The following is a 21,246-nucleotide window of genomic DNA, read 5'->3' as shown; positions in this document are numbered from 1 at the left end:
TTATCATGTGATTGTAACTCGTTTAAGAGCCTTAAGACGTTCTTTCCACCATAAATTCTCATTTGTATATAAATTGTGGGAAAAACTGGCACATAAACCCTTTGGCTTCTCTCACCCACCCCTTTCCCAAGTAGTGAAGATAGAGCCCGGAATCTCTCGACAGTAGTCGGTAGTCAGTCAAGTAGTTGAACCGTTGCCAGCAAGACGTCACGAATTCGACAAGAAGGTTTTATCCTCCAAAAAGGAAGAAACTTGGATTTCACCATGGCTTCAGGAAGAGGGATTCCTCCGCCCAATGGCAGCTATATTTTGCTTGTTACGAATTTCACTACGATTGCTGAAGTGAAGACTTCACTACACTTCCAAGTAGGAAATCCTCATCTTAATTCTTAATACTGTAGTTCTATTATTTACACTAGTGGTGTCCAGAATCATGACAGCGTAACATCGAGTATAATCGGAGATAACTTGGCTCGAATCCATCCGCCCTCCTCCTTCCTCTGCTACAGCATATATATGCGAAGAAGGTTTTCTGCAATTAACTGTAATGAACTGTGAGAACAGGTCACGATAAGTATGTGTTTTCCAAACATTTGGCCAGAAATAAAGGCGATATAGAAAACACACCAATCTCAAGTTTCACATCAATTTTCTTTCTTACATAACATATTACAATTAACGGAAACGTGTAATAATATATTTTTCGAATTTAATAAATAACAAATTAAGTAAACATGCATAATAATAAATGTCACATTAATGTCACATTGTAATAATATTGTCATTAAATGTTACATTTCTACCGTAAACTTAAAATAAAAATATAACAAATCATGTTAGTTCTGCTTGTGAATAATGTGTATTTTATTTTGGCACTTCTCAACTTTTTTGCCGCAAGCATCCGTTTACCATTCGTCACACTGTCATTCCCCCCTGTATGTTCACTAAAATATTAAAATTGAAAAATAATACATATACATTTTTCCGATGTGTTTGTATTTTATGGTCCTCATTCCTCCCTAAAACCATCCCTTGGAACTCACATATTAAAAAAGCTTCAAAACGCTGCCTTGAACGTATTTATTTTTTTACGAAGATAAATTGATCCAAAGTTTGAGAGGACAGAAGAACCGTTGCGCATGCACAGCAAGCTGATGATGCTTAGACAGCGATGGGATGTAGCTACTTGAACCGCTTATCGTTTCCAACAAAAATTACACAAGAGAAAAGAAAATTATAAAATTTGTGTAAACACAAAGGAAGAAAATTTTCTTGCTACCATATTTAACCATTCATGAACTCTATTGATAGCGATAGTTTAAAATAATATAATCAAGTTTCACATTTGCATGCTTTTAAATATGTTTCCTTACTACTTTGATGCAAGGAACCGTCAAAGGACTTTGTGTACAGAAACGAACAATGTATCTACATCACAAACTTTTTAATTCAATCTTATATTTCCCCCTCCTCCTTTAGCTTCAACCGCAACGACGTGGAAGGCCAAGATAAAAATGTTTGCCGTGAATAAAAACTTGCTTGGCCCAACTCGGCGCAGAAGCTCCCCAGCAGAATTCACCTTCATTTCGTCTTTTGAGTCTCGCGTCTTTCAGCATGTGATATTGTACAATAGAAACTTCGTACGTGCGAGTAGACGGAATCAGTCAACTTCAATGTTCAATGTTTCGGTTCTGTGCTTCTATGTGTGGATACAAACTTCTCTCAGATAAAGTAAAAGAGCGGGCGTCAGTCTAGTCCTGTGACTGCGGAACGGCGCGGCGCGGCGCGGCGTCCCCCTACCAATGCCTAACGGAATCTTTAATTACATCGTACCATGACGTGATATGTATCATATACAAGGTGTAACTAAAATGTATGTCAAAACTTTAAGGGCATATTCCTCTCATACAGAGAATGAAAAAACATTACATGATCGTTGGGCGGAAACGCTTCATTTTCTTGTTACAGGCCTTCTTCTACAAGTCTGACTACATTGTATGTTGCGGTAAATTCAGAAATACAAATAGCGTACCACATGGAAATCTCAAGAGGTGTTCAAAATTCAACGTGATCAGTTTTGAATTTTTACAATCACTACGTATGGGCAGTCGAGAATCCTAACGCAATTGTTCAATCACGTCATCAACAAAGATTCTCTGTCGTTGTTTGGGCTCGCATTGTTGGTGACGCTTGAGTGACACCTCACGTTCCTCCACGCAGGCTCAACGGAGAAAGCTGCAAAGTGTCCTTAGAGTACATCTTACCTGTTCTGTTACATCATGTGTTAGCGATACGACGAAATATGTACTTCATACATACTGAAGCTCGTACTCATTTCAGTATCAATGTTGGTCGATTTCTAAATGAAATGTTGCGTGAGGTTAACCAATTAGATAGAGGTGAACAAATTTCTTGGCCTCCGTGCTCTCCGGACCTAAACCCCCAGATTTGCAATATTTGTGTGTCCATTTAAAAGAACGTGTATATGGAACTCCGGTGCAAAGTGAAGAGAGTCTTCGAGCCCGTATTTTGGAAGGCTGCGAGACAATATGTCAGATGATATTCTCCAGGATATATCAGCGCATCCGAGATTCAATACGATTGCAGGTTAATGCATGTATTCGTACTAACGGGAGCCATTTTGATAACTTTCTGTGGTATGCTATTTTTATGACATAATGTTCATCATCATACAATGTAAGCAGAGCTGTAGAAGAGGTGCTGTAATACGGAAATAAAGCGTTTCCGGACCAATGTTCGTATGACATTTCTTCATCGTCCACATCAGAGGAATATGTCTCTGAAGGTTTGACATACATGTAGAGGGTGCAGATACAGGCTGAGTCAGGAGCAAAGGTACATGGTTCGAGGGGTGATTCTGAAAAAAAAATATCATGCACTTCTTTCAGTATCATCCCCCCACACACACACACTTCGGCCTATCTTCTCTTATCACTCCCGTTTCCCCTCTCTACACCTGCGACTACAGCATTCAGCGGAGACCGGCGCAAGACAATTACCTAACATCGTTCCATCATCATCCCAATAAACTTCGACCCATTTTGTCCCGCCACTCCCGTTTCCCCTCTCTACACCTGGAACTACAGCAAGAAGAGGGACGTCAACGGAGACCGGCGTAGGAAAGGCAGATTCAAGAACATCTGGCACGTTTTACCCCCGAAAAAATATCACAGAAATAAACGTAATCAACGGGTTTAATCAGAAAAATGTAGTCCCAGCGTCATGTCCGGAACGATGACACATATTTGTTATCATGTGACAGACCACCCAGTGAATTAAGCCACCTATCTTTGCACAAACTTAATACAATATCAGAACACCGTAACACAGTAATTGCTGGGGACCTAAATATCCCACAAAATACCTGGAAAAATGTTTCAGGTATAAATTCAGGCGCACAGACCATAGTTATTGAATTGATCTGACGTGACGGTTTCTCAGGTAGTACATGGCCCACGTGTGACAATGGCCTCTTAGATGTTTTCCTAGTAAGACCTGTCTCTCTCTTTGTCAACTCTGAGCGGCCACAAAAAGTAAGACACCACTAGGGCCGTTACCAGTGGCGGCTCGTGATAAAATATTATGTGTTCACAATTTTGTGTTCCAAAATCGAAGAGAATTTGAAATCGAATGTTTTTAGCCTAATATGAAATGTCATGATTCCAATGCTTCACTGTCGAAAAAACCGTATATAAATTCAAAACAACAAATAATAATAGTAATAATAATAATAATAATAATAATAATAATAATAATAATAATAATAATGAAACCCAATCTTTTTATTTCCAATTTTTCCTGGAAAGCCAGTTTACCCAGTTCTTTACTCTTCAAAATTACTTGAACAGAGTTCATTGTTTACGTTTGTTAAAAATTAATACATAAAACAATTTACAAAAGCGCGTGTTCAGTAATATACATTATTTTGATTCACAACACACTTATACACTATAGCCTATACCAGTACCAATCGCATAGATTGATTTCTCTAAATACATGCCAGTAAATATTATTCTTAAATAATATACACCACCATACAGATATTTAAATTCATACCACCATCACATTCAGCCAGCACGTCTTTGAAAGCAAAAAACTATGCTATATGCCGACACTGAAGTATAGTAATTCACAAACTACACTCTCGTAGCAGCACTGTACACACATCCATATAAAGTAAACGTTCCGACAGTGAGATGCTGTCACCTGGAGGCTAAAATACAGACTTATTAAATTTTCTCCTCGAAATACAGGGTGATTCAGATCACCCGTAACAGTAATTTATTTCGGAAACTAATGCATTAAAATTTCCGAGAAAAAATATTTGTTACTAAACCACATGTGAACTTTCACTTGAGCTTAATTTCATCAATCAGCTCTAACGAGAAGTAGGGCAGTGGCGTATTACTTTAAAATTTCAAATGGGAGTATGGGTCAAATAGGGTACCATTTGATAGAGCTCTTCAAAACAAACAAATTTCATAGGAAACGTTTTTATTAATTCCTATTATTTCAATGAGAAAACGTACAAAAAGATAATGCCATCAATATTGAGAAATGTTAAAAGACGAAAATGTAAACAAGACAATTTTATTAATGTTGACATTTTACTGAAAGACTGGACAATTCCATTAATTTTTATAAATGTTCAAACTGTCTGCCGTTCTGAGCAGCACACACCTGTACTCTTCTTCTAAAACTGTCAGTGACTCGTAACACTTCGGCGTGGTCAAGTGACTGGCAGGTCTCCCGGATTAGCTGTTTGATGTCATCTCTTATTGTGGGACACTCTTGATAAACGAAGTTTTCTAACCGTCCCCAAAAATAGAGTTAATTGTCAGGTAAAAATCTGTCGGCTTCATCGCTGTATTCTTTGCACAGACGAAGCGACATTCAAGAGAAATGGCGATGTCAATATCCGTAATGGTCACTACTGGTCTCAAGTCAGTCCTCTCTGGCTGAGAGAAGTGGACAACAAGTATAGGTGGAGTGTCAATGTCTAGTGTGGCATCTTCGGACACCGAATGATTGGACCTTATTTCTTTGAAGGTGCTCTGAATGGTGTCACGTATGCTGGCTTCCTGAAGAACATCCTCAACCAACTTTTGGATGACGTACCACTGACAACACGAGTAGTAATGTGGCTTCAGCAGGATGGTTGCCCAGCTCATTTCTCTTTGGTGGCACGTGATACAGCCAATCAGCTCTTCGCTGGGCGATGGATTGGGAGATGCGGTTCTGTGGCATGGCCAGCACTACTGTATCTCCTAACTTGAATACTTTGGATTTCTTTTCTTGGTAACGGTTAAAAACATCGTTCATCAAGACTGTCCCACAATAAGAGATGACATCAAACAGCGAATCCGGGAGACATGCCAGTCATTTGACCACGCTGAAGTGTTACGAGTCACTGACAGTTTTAGAAGAAGAGTACAGGTGTGTGCTGCTCAGAACGGCAGACAATTTGAACATTTATAAAAAAAAAATGGAATTTTCTAATCTTTCAGTAAAATGTCAACATTAATAAAATTGTCTTATTTACATTTTCGTCTTTTAACATTTCTCAATATTGATGGCATTAACTTTTTGCACGTTTTCTCATTGAAAGAGTAGGAATTGGTAAAAACGTTTCCTATGAAAGTTGTTTGTTTTGAAGAGCGCTATCAAATGGTACCTTATTTGACCCGGACTCCCATTTGAAATTTTAAAGTGATACGCCACTGACCCTACTTCCTGTTGGAGCTGATTAATGAAATCAAGCTCAAGTGAAAGTTCACATGTCGTTTAGTAATAAATATTTTTTCTCGAAAATTTTAATGCACTAGATTCCGAAATAACTGACTTACGTATGGTCCGAATCACCTATTGCCTTTTCGTACGTTTTCTCATTGAAAGAATAGGAATTAATAAAAACGTTTCCTATGAAGGTTGTTTGTTTTGAAGAGCTCTATCAAATGGTATCCTATTTGACCCATACTCCCATTTGAAATTTTAAAGTGATACGCCACTGACCCTACTTCTTGTTAGAGCTGATTGATGAAATTAAGCTCAAGTGAAAGCTCGCATGTGGTTTAGTAACAAATATTTTTTTCTCGGAAATTTTAATGCATTAATTTCCGAAATAAATGACTGTTACGGGTGGTCTGAATCACCCTGTATAGCACGTAAACGACAGGCATCGATGCATCTGACATCTGTTGGATAGATTCACTGTTCACTTAATGCTTTGTGCTCTTGACTAGTCATAAGCGGCCAGTGAAAGACAATTTCTCCCGCGCATGTGTGAAATTTCTGTAACCTTCTTGAAAAGAGCACGGCTTGTACGTGAACGGATGTTGCCAAGTTTACATAAGAAGTTTATGCAAGATGAGGGAAGTTTAAAATACTTGATCCTGATATTATACATCCCCACTACGCCAATACGGTATTAAATAATAAAACTAGTCGTGCATTAATGGGAACAAGGTGTTCACGTGCTCTTGTTGACGCACCGCCACTGGCCGTGTCGTCGGTATATTTGTATTAGTCTGAGGTGAACGTAAGACACCGGTCAGAATGTAGTCGGTGTTTCAAGTACAGGCAGGGGAAGCGAATTTGACACACGCCTAAGCAAGCACGTTCCGTGTTTAGTATACGATTATTGCGCGTTATAAAATCAAGACAAATACAACCCTTGTATTTAAGGGTTAATATCGGAAAGTCCGAAAATGCTGGTGAGGTTGAGAATAAATGTTGGAAATCATACTTAAATTGTCTCAAATGTGGTAAAACATAAGTCTGAAAAGATGTTTTTTTTTTTTTTTTTTTTTTTTGCATTACAGTTTTAGAATGCCGAAAACGTATATGGCGTACAATTTTGCTTTCCCTATATTTAACTGTTACATTAATTTATTTATAACATCTATTCCGTATCTTACTTTTCTTGCATGTTGTTTGTCTGGCTTCGGTTCATGCTGCAATAAACAAGATTCATTTTCAAATTTTGAAATGAAAATGACGGCCGAGTGTCGGATAGTATAACCTTGTATGCGGAAAAACTGCGTTCAACATCGCCTGAAACCAAGGGCGCATATGTAAAATATTTCACGTCATCAATTTCATTTCTACATCAAGTTTATAACAATCGCACTAATCATCTGATAAAATTTTTGCAATTTTGCGTAATGAATTGAAACCACGGGTCTTTTTGTATTACTGTGTGATATAGAAATGAAATTGATAATAATAATCCGTGGCGCTACAGCCCGTGAAGGGCCTAGACCGACCAGCCGGCTGCTGGCCTCACGCCCATATGCCGAAGCAGAGGTGGACGATCATCCAAGAAATGAAATTGATAATATGAAATATTTTACATATTATGTACCCTTGGTTTCAGCCGATGTTGAACGCAGTTTTTCTGCATACAAGGTTATAATATCCGACACTCGACGGTCATTTTCATTTGAAACTTGGAAAATAAATATTGTTGTTAGTGCAGCAGGAACCGAAACTAAGCAAACAACATGTAAGAAAAGTAAGGTACGAAATTGATGCGATAAATAAATTAATGTAACAGTTAAATATAGAAACAGCAAAATTGTACGCCATATACGTTTTCGGCATTCTAAAACTGTAATGCAGAACTCTAAATATTAAAAAAAAGAACATCTTTTCAGACTTATGTTTTGCCATAATTGTGACAATTTAAGTATGATTTCCAACAGGAATTTAGACCTTTCCCATATTAACCCTTATTATACAATAATTGTATTGTCTTGATTTTATAATACGCAATAATTGTATACAAAACACGGAACGTACTTGCTTAGGCGCGTGTCAAATTCGCTTCCGCTGCCAGTACTTGAAACACGTCGACTACATTCTGTCCAGGATGTCGTATGTTCACCTCAGATTAATACAAATATACCGACGTCACGGCCCTAGTCATCACGTAGGGTGCTATGCATAGACATTTCGCTAGCCCGCGCTACGAGCGTGCTAAATTAGCCCCGGCTATCGACTGGTTACTTGCACAGGATTCATATCGTATTATCTTATCGATAACACTGGTTTATGAATACGCAAAACGTTAGTTCGCTGATCATCCACCGGAAGCCCGCGCTAAGAATGTCTATGAATACGGCCCATAGAGTCTTATTAGAAATCATCTGGGAAAACAGAAAATACGAGGTCAAGTCCAATGTCTATCTGGAACTTCAACAAAATCGATGTCAATGAATTACAAACGTTTATACAATAGAAGCATGATTTTCTAAGGACTGAAGGAAATATGCAGGATGTATGACATAAATTTAAGACTATAATTTTCGAGGCATTAGTAAAACGTGTATCTTGTAAAATAATTAAAAAAGATCAGAATGTTACACTAATTATATTCCCTACCTAACAAAAAAGGCAAGGCGCACACTTACTACACGTAATGAGCACTGGGTTAAATATGTCAAATTAATTAAGAATCTTGAATGTGATAAAAGGATAGCCCAGGAAAATTTCATAAAAAATATTTTAAACGAAGATGAAAATAACAATTGAAGACAGCTTTATAATTATGTACGCAGGAGAAAAGAAAAAAATGAAGGGGCGGTTCCATTACGAAATCAAAACGGAGAAAGTGTAACTGTTGACAACGAAAAAGCCTACTTATTAAATTCGTATTTCATTTCGGTTTTCACTAATAATAATAATAATAATAATAATAATAATAATAATAATAATAATAATAATAATAATAATAACAACAACAATAATAATAACAATAATAATAACAATAACAATAATAATAACAATAATAATTTATTTATTTATTTATTTATTTATTTATTTATTTATTTATTTACCGTATATTTAATGTGCTGTACAATAGCCAGTGGCCAATTACAGTTCAGCACAAATGTAACAAAAACATAATATAAAAATAATTATTACACATAAATACAATTACAATTAATTACAATAATGACGATCAATGGATAAATAATGGATGACTTTAAAATACATAACTAAGAATACTATGAGACAATGATAATTTTGTATAATGCCTAAAAGAATACATAAATGATAAATCGTTGCCAAGAGCAAACTAAGTCTATACATTGAAGGGATCGAATTCGCAGCCATGCATGTTGGTATTTTTAATGTATCTGGAGACTGGTGAAAGAAATTTCGAATTTATAATATAGAAAAGTTTCTGGGCTCTCATATCTTTATGAGGTGTATAGTTCCAAAACCCGACATTTGCTTTCTAAGTGGTTTAGAGAAGAAGCCAAAAAACTATCTGTAGTATTTCCAGTGTTGAGATGTGCAGAAAATGTTTATAATAGTCTTTAATAGTAAAGCTGAGGATAAAATTACATGTTTGAACTAAAAGTATGTATTTTTGTAAGAGTTATTAGATTATTAAATATGAACATGTCGTGTTTTGGAACTAACTATTGCATATGTCGGATTTTGGAACTAACAATAAAATATATGTCGGATTTTGGAACTAACAATAAAATTTATGTCGGATTTTGGAAATTCTAATAACATTATTTCCCATAAATAATCCACATTTTATACTAAAAAGCTATTAATTTTATTGAATCCATGGAATGTAATAAATCAATATTCATTAAGTATGAGGTCTCGCCCACCTCATTGAATATTACACGTCTACTATGATGTAGCCAATGTGTATTATTACCATTCAATACGAGAAAAATTCGTACTGGCACCGGGAATCGAACGAGAGAGGTTCGGCCGGCGCCGTGGATCGTGTCCCGGCATAGCTCAGTTGGAAAGAGCGCTCAGCGCGCAGAGCTGAGAGGTCCTGGGTTCGATTCCCGGTGCCGGTACGAATTTTTCTCGTATTAAATGGTAAGAATGTAATAAACAATTGTCATTCATTTATATATATATATAATCAGAATATTATATTTAACCTTCATCAAGTGTACATTTTAAATCCTGAAATTCTCTTCTCCCTGTGGTTCACAGATAGTCAATCTTCTTCATCCTCATCCTCGTTATAAATATGGTCTGTAATATTCTTGCAATATTCCAAAGTTTCCATGTCTCTCCAGTTATCTTAAACATTTCTTTAAGTAATTTGTTAACATTACTTAGTTCTTCCTTATAGATTATGCATGTGTTTTTGTGCAAGTGTGATTTTTCCATCCAGAGCACGTGTTCCTCTTTTTTCAAAATCCTTTGTACAAATTTACAATTTTCTATAGTTTTGTTCACCCCTTATCGCAACTCAATTTTTTATTCCCTTATCTTAATTCTTTTACAGAATTTTAGTTTGAAATGCCAGCCATTTGGTGGCTTCAAAACAGTTTGTATATTCGTTTTCCACTCATAAACTGGACAGTCTATACTTAACTTGTTTATGGTGTCATTGTTATTGAAGATATAGCAGTAATCTTCGGATTTCATAATGTTCATCTTCTTTGCCTCCTTCTCAATTCCATAAAAATATTCTATCCGTTGGTATGGAGGAAATGGAGTGACTCATTGTACCTAATTTTTCGATGAAGTCTTTCATAGCATATCACTTTATTTCACATTTCTTGCTACATGTATCCTCTTCTCTTCTTTTTTTACTGGCTGAAGTCCAATTTTTAATGCCACTTAAATATAAGTCCCACCCAATTCTTTGCCACTTGCAAGATTTTTAAGAAAGTTTGTCGGTAAACTGGTAGAACACGACCTGCTCCCATCCCCTGATGTCTCACTGTTCTGTTAACAAAATATGCTTTAAGATAATCAGCTGTTGTGTATTCAGTATGAATTCATCTTGAACCAACTTACTGGGGACGCTCTAAAACACTTTGTAAAAGTGGTTGATATCACGCTGAGTTAGGAAACTTCATTGGTTTATGGGAAAAGTTTTGAGTTCTGAGAGAGTAGCGACCAATAATCAATACAAAAAATTATCAAATACAGGCAAGCATCGCACAATCACTGTAAAGACAAACATTACAGTTAGCATAAAACTTAACTTCCTATCCCTTTTCTATGTTTTGTCTAGTTCTTTGTATCACCGACTCTCCTTCTTCCACGCCCAGGCTCTGAAGGCGAAATCTGTATGTGAGATTCTATGAAGATTTTACTTCTATAAGAAGCTCACACAATACGTCAACACGTTGTAAAAATCTGCACAGCTCTGAAGTACCAATATAATGAAGCATATTCTTATTCAGCTAAAGTTCCATTGTCAATTTTCCCAGTTAGTTCCGTGCACTGAAGAATCATGATATTCTAAAAGAAATCACACACTTTCTTTATCTTGAGCAAAGATATCGACTTCTGGAACGTTACTGGCCTTCATAGTTCACACAATGGCAGTGTAAATGTCGGACTTTGGAATAAACTGCATATGTCGAGTTTTGGAACAATACCTTAACAAAATAAGTCGGGTTTTTTATGTTAGAAATATCGAGTTTTTGAGGATGAAATAGTGTTTTTCCAATGTATTTCAACCCAAAGATATAAGAAATGATCGTAACTCATTTTTCATAAAAATGGCAGATGTCGACTTCTGGAACTATACACCTCTTTTGTTGGAATACGTAAGGTAATATTGTTTAAGAAAGAGTCACAGGATATATCACCTTTGAGGACTTTACAAAAGAACAGATAATCTAGCTCATGGCGTCTAGTATATAGATTTTGACAATTAAAATATTCACATTTTCTCTCATAACTGTACCCGGAATTAATGGACAGAAATCTGAATGAACATAAAGATATAAATTGTCTTTGTATATTTTCTAATTTAGCCGAGTCCGTAGTTGTAATCGAGTTCCAAACTACAGATGCATATTCGAGTTTCGATCGCACCAATGTATAGTAAAGCATTAAAAGAGAATCGGGCGTGGAAAAAGAATAAGTTATTGACCGTATTATTCCTAGCATTCTGACTGCGTGATTGTAAATGTAATCAACGTGACTATGAAAATACAATTTACTGTCAAAGAATATTCCCAAATCTTTCACGCAATCCGTTCTCTTAATTAGAACATTATTTAGATAATAATTAAATTTCAGTGAAGAAGTTTTTCTAGAAAAGGATAATACATTAGTTTTGGATACGTTAATTTTCATACCATTGTCTTCCGACCATTTAGCGACTGAATTAATGTCACATTAAAGTGATTGACAGTCAGTACTACTTTTGATTGTACGAAAAATTTTTAAATCTTCTGCAAATAATAAACAGTCAGAAGTTATTCTTTTACATATATCATCTATGAATATAATAAATAGGAGAGGTCCTAAAGTAGACTCCTGCGTGACTCCACAATTTATATTATAAGAATAAGAGTGTATATTAAACAGTCTTACACATGAAACTCTATTACTTAAATAATTTTCGAACCAGTTTACGTAGCTTACAGAAAGGCCAATATTTCCTAACTTATGAAGAAGGATATAGTGCGGAACTACATCAAAAGCTTTACTGAAATCAAAATATATTGAATCAGTTTGTCCCTGCGTTTCAATTATTGGTACAATTTGATTTAGATATGTGACTAGGTTCGTGACAGTGGATTTAGTTTTAGTAAATCCATGTTGAGAAGAATTGAGCTTGTTTTTCACATAAAAAGATATATGTCTGTGAATAATGGTTTCAAAAATTTTTGAAAAGGTTATTTAGGATCGAGATAGGTCTGTAGTTTCTGACATCGTTTCTTTTTCCATTTTTAAATATAGGAATAATTACAGCTTGTTTCCATAGTGAGGGAAATTCACTGTTTTTCAAACTAATATTAAATATGTGGGCTAAAAGAGGAATAAATATATCAGAGCATCCTTTAATTATAAAATTTGGAATACCGTCAGTGCCAATTGTTTTTGTTGGTTTCAGTTTTTTAATTGCTTTACGAACGTCATCATGTGTTACTTTAGGTGTAGGTAATGAGTCTGTTATATTCGTAATAATGTTTTCATATGTATGGCTGTGTTTAGTCTGAACAGATTTGAAGTGATCAGAAAAAGCATTGACAATGTCTAATTGATCTGTGATGTGTTTATCGTTAAGAATTAATTCAGAGGGATAATTATCTGTCTTCCGAAGTGATTCAACGTATTTCCAAAACTTTTTTGGTTCCGTTTTAAGATTTTCATTAATATTTTGAAGCCATGATAATTTATCCAATTTAATTTCAAATTTCACAAGTTTTCTATAGTAGGAAAATGTTTGATAATAAAATTCAATTTTGAATTTTTTATATTTTTTATGTGCATGGTCTTTCTTTCTAATAAGTTTACGTAAGGTGTTAGAAAACCATTGTGGATAACTAGATCTTTTGACTCTAGTGACAGGAACTGCCTGGGATATGACACTATTAACTACTGAACGTAGTGAGCTAGCTGCATCATTAACATCAACAGCTTGGTAAACACAGGACTAATCGTAATTATACAGACTCCAATATAAATTCAAGTAATCATCTTGAGAATAATTTGGGAAAGAATTTTGTTGATTCTGGGGAGAAAAATTTAGTGTGACTTCAAGAGTTATTGTTAAGGGAGGATGATAGTCATCCTGCAAGACTATTGAGTGAGTGGCCAGATTGACCTCAGTCTCGGTTAAATTTGTAAATACAAGATCAAGTAAGTTTTTGTTATTAACTGTTGAATTTACTTGTTTCAATCCAAGAAAGCAAGAAGATGAAACTAACTCTTGAGCCTTAATTTTGGAGTAGTAATGGATGTTATTAGCACAACAACCAGATGACCAGTTCATACCAGGAGTATTAAAATCGCCGAGAAAAACTACTCTATTATTGTGTGTATCAAGATGATTTTCAAGAAAATTTAGATAAGATTTTAGAAACTTTGGATCAGTATCGGGTGGAAAGTAATGATTACCAATTAACAAATTGAATCCGTCTGCCATAGGAATCTGAATCCATACACACTCGCTAACGAATTCTAAGTCATGTCTCCGGTATACTACAGGTACTTGATTGTTGACAGCTATTAAGACACCCACCACCACCACCACCACCACCACCACCACCACCACCACCACCACCACCACCACCACCACCACCACCACCACCACCACCACGGGTTTTATTGGTATCCTCAAATTTTCTATCACCACGAAAAATGGTATAATAATGAGGGAATAAATTATTATACTCAACAAGCTCTTGAAGCCATGTTTCTGTCAAACAGATAATAGTGTCAGCATTACTAACAACATTTCCGAAAAATTCATCAATTTTAGTGTTTAATCCTCTGACGTTTTGATAATATATTTCAAGATGATTGCTTGAACTATACATTGTATATCAATGGTAAAACTAAGAGGCATTCCTGTTAGATCCCTCAGGTTCTCTAGCAGTAGAAGCATAGTGTTGCTCCGGTTTTAATTTAACATAGAAAGGTGCGATAAGACATCCGACTGGCCAGACACCAGTATTTTTAATTAAGTGGAAATCTTCTTCCTCAACCGAAATATGGGAAGAGGAATAAATTTCGTATTTTGTCTTTAATTTGGTTACTACCAGAGAACTTAGAGTAAGTTGGTTCTTTAGAGAATCCTCAATACTTTTACCATTAACTTTCGGACTGAATCTAGATACAAAAAGAGATTTCATTTTAGCTCTAACTGGAACTGTTTCCAGCGCACTAGATGTTAACACACCCTGTGTGAATTTATGGACGTTACGCTTTTTTGCAACACCTTGAAATCCCTCACCGTCAGTAGGAGGTGAAGAGGATTCGACCTCATTAGCCGTAAGTTGCATAGTCACAGCATTTGAAGCAGACGCTGATTTCGCAGCACCTGGATTACTTTGTATTGATGACGCAGGTGCTGACTGAGACAACACCTGACTGTATGATTTTCTGATGCAACTAGCATTAACCTGCTGAACTACTTTCGGATTTGAATGATCCAAATGTGTACAGGAAATTCTTTTGTCCAAAATTTCGGCCATCTGAATTTTCAGTGCCGCATTCTCTTTCTTAATTTCCAACATTTCATTATGTAGACTTTTAACATAGTCCAATATGTCACTAACAGTATCCAATATGGTCACACTATTTAACCTTACTGTCTCTACCTGCACAGATAAAGAATCCACAGAAGGCAGAGAAGGTAGCTTCAGTTCTCTTGTACGCGAAATAACTTTTTTCACAGGAGAAACTAGTTTCTTAGAGCCCACAGGAGTTTCATCACCACGCGACGTCTTCAAAGCACTAATACAACGCCCACAATTATAGGATGAGTTGCCTCTCTCCATGTATAAGTCATACTCTGCATCTCCCAAATTGATGCAGTCAAGATGATATCTAAAACCACAAGGCCCCGCACACTTCAAGAATTTCTGCCTTCCGAAGAACGCAGCACTACAAGCCGGGCACGTATCCTTGCTTGCCGGCATACTGATTTTCACCGTATAGCAATATGTAGGCCAATTGACGCAACTACAGCACTGTCACCACGCAGCTACGAGCAAACACCTCTACACCGCATGACAGTTCGAAGCATAATAATATTAATAATAATAATAATAATAATAATAATAATAATAATTTATTTATTTATTTCGAATATTAATGTGCAAAACAACAGCACAAAGCCAATTACAGTTTAGCACAAAATAAAAAAAAAAACAGAACAAATGATTATGAGAATGAATGACAGAAAATGGCAGTGAGATGAAATACAATCAATATAATGGTCAACATTAACCATTCACCATATGCAACAAAATAAATGACAATATCTAACAAATAATAAAATATATTAAATAACAAGTAAGGATATATCATGCATAAGTAAAATCAAATCAGATCTTGCAAATTAGCACTTTTAATACACCTGGCTATTGGACAAAGTGATTTAAATAATTTAGTGAAGAAAATTCTTTGACCACGAAAACTTTTCACGGGAATTCTAAGGTAAGTGTTACGTATAAAAGAATCACAATCAATGACACCATTAATAGCATTATTAAAGAAAGTGTAATCAATATCCTGACGTCTCGAATACAGACTAGTACAGTTAAAATATTTACTAGATAGTTCATAATTTAAGGAAGAGGAGTTGGTTATAAATCTGAACGCACAAAGAGAAATGAATTTTCTTTGGATATTTTCTAGTTTAGCTGAATCAGTAGAAGTAATAGAGTTCCACGCAACAGATGCATATTCTAACTTAGACCTTAGTAAAGCATAATATAGTGTAAGTAGTGTATCAGGAGAGGAAAAGGAATAAGTAATAGACATAATGAGACCAAGCATTCTTAGTGAATGATTAAATAAATGATCAACATGGTCATGAAAGTACAATTTAGAATCAAGATATATACCGAAATCCTTTATACAGTCCTTCCTGACTATGACGGCATTCGATAGCGAATAGTTGAACTTTAATGTAGTTGTCTTCCTAGAGAAAGAGATAACGCATGTTTTAGAAATATTAATTTTCATACCGTTATGATCACACCAACGTTGAATGGCATGTATATCGTTTTGAAGCAAATGACAATCAGCAAGACTATTAATTTTCCTAAATATTTTTAAATCATCGGCAAAGAGAAAATAATGGGAACAGATGGGCTTACAAATGTCATCGATAAAAAGCAATAATAATAATAATAATAATAATAATAATAATAATAATAATAATAATAATAATAATAATAATAATAATAATAATAATAATAATCTGAGCATTATAGATTTTTCCACTTGTTTCTATGTTTTCAGTGTTATTTCATAGATGACTCCACCTGTTTTATGTTTTCAGTGGAAGCGAGACCATTTTGTTTTATTATTAGAGTTGCTATGGCGTGCCTAGAATGGAGGTCTCATCAATTTCTTCACTATCGTTATATTGCCAGAACACTGTTGGAGTCTCTATGTATGTACAAGAAGCTCGTCGACGGCTACAGATTAAAAACAAATGAAGGTAATCTTGTTCAATTATTATTTATAGGGTAATTATATTCCCCTTACATTTGGTCCTCCGGTCCAAATAGAACAAGTGGACAACTTCAAATACTTGGGATGTACTATAATCAGTAAGATTAACTGCTGCCAGGAAGTCAAAAGAAGGATAGCAATGGCAAAGGAAGCTTCTAATAGAAAAAGGAGCATCTTCTGCGGACCTCTGGAAAAAGAACTAAGGAAGAGACTAGTGAAGTGCTCTGTGTGGAGTGTGGCAATATATGGGGCAGAAACAAGGACATTACGACGAAGTGAAGAGAAGAGACTAGAAGTACAGTATTTGAAATGTGGATATCGAGAAGAATGGAGCGTGTGAAATCGACAAACACAATGAAAAGTGAATTTGTGTTGGAAAGAGTGGGTGAAGAAAGAATGATGTTGAAACTGATCAGAAAGAAAAAAAAAAGGAATTGGTTGGGTCACTGTCTGAGAAGAAACTGCCTACTGATGAACGCAGTGGAAGGAATGGTGAACGGGGAAAGATTTCGGAGCAGAAGAAGATATCAGATGACAGACGACATTAAGATATATGGATCATATGTGAAGATAAAAAATAAGGCAGAAAATAGGAGAGATTGGAAAACGCTGGGTTTGCAGTGAAAGACCTGCCCTTGGGCAAAATACTATGTATGTGTACATCACTTTCACTGACAACCCTGTTTGGTTGAGTGTTGCTTCATCAAGGATTCCAATGGAAGACTTTAAATAAATAAGGGTCTATGTGCCATTTTCGTGAAAATTATGTTTTTACTGGAGTAATTTACGTATGAGTAAGAATAAAAGTCTAGATCCGTTCCTTCCTTCACTTTCTTCATATTCTGGTCGAAATCCCTCAACATTAAATATCAGCCGGAGCAGAGCCCAGCCCGTTGCTCTGGAGGATGAATGTATTTTCACACAAATAATAATTCACTATTTAACACATTGCACAACGACTTCTGATCTAGAAGGGTAAATTTCTCTGTAAAATTAGAAAGGAAGAGTTGAACAAGTAGTCCATTGTCCCAATCCAACTTAACATAAAAAGAGTAGTTTCAGACTTACGTATAATTTAGTTTCTCGAACTCTGGTGGGTAACGATTATACTCAGCCACACGTATGAGGAAGTCCATAGTAGCGCTGATGCCTTTGTGATAAGCTACAACCGTCAAGTTATAGAACTCTCCGGCTTTCTTGGCGATGTATCTGTAATAAAAGAACGAAGACATCTCAAATAATGATTCGATATTTTTACTCTATAACTTCCATTTTTTGAATGCAGACTGGATGACAAAATCTTCTCAACCAAATAATAGCAGGCATTGCCCATATTCTGCGTTTAATTTCATCCTGAGTGAAATGTTTAATTATTGTTGTTGTTGCTCCAAGGTATCTGAATTTTTCCACCATTACAAAGGATAGTTTTCCAATTTTTATATTTCCAGTTCGAACTATGTTCTGGTTGTTTTTCGGGATTTACTTCCAAACCTGATTACTTACTTCAAGTGAAATTCACGTGTTTTCATAATAGTTATTGGATTATCTCCTAACATATTTGCGTCATATGCATAAATAAGCAACTGCTGTAACCCATTCAGTTCCAAACTCTCTCTGTTTCCCTGGAGTTTCCTAATAACATATTCAAGTAAAAAGAAAAGATTATAGTGCATCTCCTTGCTTTAGCCCGCAGTGAATTGGAAAAGCGTCACACAGAAACTGGCCTATACGCCTAAGGTTTTTTCTGTACGTAATAATAATAATAATAATAATAATAATAATAATAATAATAATTATAATAATAATAATAATAATGAGAAACATTTTAATTAATTAATTAATTAATCTAACTAGATTCTTGGTAAAACCAAATTCAATAAGTATATTATATACAACTTTTATCTTGATCGAGTCATGCCTTTTTGAAATCTATGAATAAGTGAGGTGCATACATTCCAATTTTTCTCACAATATGTGTCGAATACAAAATAACTTGATCAATATTCGATTTATTATGCCTAAAACCACAATGACGATCACCAATAATTTCATCTATAGCCTATATGATGCTAATTTTTTCAAAAGAATATTGAAAAAAAAATTGTACAACGTCAATAAAGTGATAATCCTAAAAAATTATTACAGTTAAACTTGTCCCCCTTCTTAAAGGTAGGCACAATTATGGACTCTTTCCATTGTTCTTGTACACGGTCCTTTTCCAAAATACCAAGTACAAGCTTATATTTTTCACTAGATAATACGTTTTCACCCTCTTGTATTCATTCTTCTGGATTTTGATCAATACCTGGAGACATACTTTTTACTGCTTTTCTGTAGCAATTTTGACTTCAGAAAGAGTGTATTCGGGTATAAATGGATCAGCTGTTTATATTTCAAATATCTATGCGATAAATATTCATCTAGCTCAGAATAAAATTATTTATTTATTTTAACTCGTACATGAGTTGAATTGTTTTAATTCGTTATGTTGTTACGGGGCAAACAAAATTAATCCAAATACAGTGCAGTTTTCCTGATTATTATAGCTCCTGGTTGAGAAGACCATATGGCTTTAACTCTGCTAGGTTAAATAAGTACTGCTGCTGCTACTGCTACTGCTGCTACTACTACTACTACTACTACTACTACTACTACTACCTCTCGGGTTTTTTATTTTCAACAGTTAGGTATAACAAGACTTCATCTTTTGCTTTTATTTACTTGAGATATATAATAATAATAATAATAATAATAATAATAATAATAATAATAATAATAATAATAATAATAATCATCCAAAAGGCTTCTGTAGTCTTACATAAGTAAGACCTTTGACACTGGATGTTGGTGCACAGAAGATGGTAGTTTAACAGCCAGTCTCTAAGGAGAGGAGATAGATCTTCAGATTTGCTGAACGCTAGCGGTACCACTTGACCTCAGAGAGGGACAGGATATTGTAATACATTGTAATGGAATGGAATAAATGAGATGATGCCGATGAGGGCAGATTTCAGTGTGCACTGATTGCAATGCAATTCCTGGATGTGGGGAGGCGCAGGACGCGTCCAATGGGTCGGAAGTATGTTCAAGTTCTTCAGGGATTTTATGGAAGTCGGCTTTCACGCGCAGTTGAACACGAAATATTGGGAAATGTGTGAAGTGGGATTTGATTTTTATGCGATAAAATATGTGCATGAGTAGGGAGGACGTTGCCGGCGTGCGGGGTGATGGCGACGAACTGATCAAACTGGCAGTACAGAGCAAAGAAGAGCATAATAAATCGTATATCTTATTGCTTTTAAGTTCCACCCTATATTCTTTGCATATTAATATAGGGATGCGTCCGCGCTGTACATAATCATCCACACGAAGAGCGCAACCGAACTTGGCGCTACAGTCCACGGTAATAGTTGAAGCTACCGAATGCTATTTGTCGTTGTTTAACCCTGCGTTACTCATGTTATAAATATTCTCACCATTCCTCAGGTGGGGTTTCACAAACCCCATTTTAAATAACTAATATATTTTTCCGCAAGTTTCAGAAATCAGATAAACGCAATTAAATATACTATTCTTAGTTCACTTAATTCCTTAAGTGAACTCTTCTGGATGTGATTGAAAGTATACAGATTCACAGAGTACACACTAGCTCCATCTCTTAGATTTTCGTTGAAATATACGCACCGGGGTTTACCACACCCCACCTGAGTAATGCAGGGTTAAAGTTTACGAGTCAGAGCTAGGGTTGCCATAAGGGTGAGGGAAGAATTGAAGTCTCCAACCGTCCAATGCAACATATTGTAATTACGACTTAACTTTTTAGTATTGTCATAAAATGCACGGAAACTATACACTGTGCAACAAATAAAATATTAATACTACACAATTATACAACTGAATTTATGATTCAGTTCGTTACTTCATTTTTATTCTTAAACCAGTCATATTTTTCTGGGGATGAAATCTTCTTCACCAACACATTGTTCTGCATCAGATATTCATGGAATTGAGTTTTTTTTTTTTAAATAAAAACAGCCCTTGTCACTTTTTTTTTTTCGAAAATGAGATTTCGATATTATACAATAGATGGAGACTTCTTCTACCGCCTGGATATATCATTTACATGAAGATCAGCCCATGTCAAGCGCGAGGGCTTGTCGAAGATACGGTGGTTCTATAAAAATAACCCATGTCAAGCGCGAGGGCTTGTCGAAGATACGGCGGTTCTATAAAAATAACCCATGTCATTCGAATTTTGGCTACATTCTAATTGATTATTGAGATTACTTCAATCCA

The 21,246-nt window shown here is 35.4% G+C and overlaps 1 protein-coding gene across 1 annotated transcript in view; it reads right to left on the bottom strand.

Moving 5' to 3' along the window:
• LOC138708216 (uncharacterized) overlaps positions 1-21,246 on the bottom strand; it is a 429,355-nt gene that overhangs the window by 165,452 nt on the left and 242,657 nt on the right. The window contains exon 4 of the mRNA XM_069838546.1: positions 18,019-18,159. Within this exon, the coding sequence (XP_069694647.1) occupies positions 18,019-18,159 (141 nt within the window). The remainder of the gene's footprint in view (positions 1-18,018; positions 18,160-21,246) is intronic.

The sequence above is a fragment of the Periplaneta americana genome, chromosome 10 (genome assembly GCF_040183065.1).
Source record: "Periplaneta americana isolate PAMFEO1 chromosome 10, P.americana_PAMFEO1_priV1, whole genome shotgun sequence".
In the NCBI taxonomy this organism is placed as follows: Eukaryota; Metazoa; Arthropoda; class Insecta; order Blattodea; family Blattidae; genus Periplaneta; species Periplaneta americana.
Note: the sequence above shows the minus strand (reverse complement) of the source record. Positions and strands in the feature narration are given on the sequence as shown.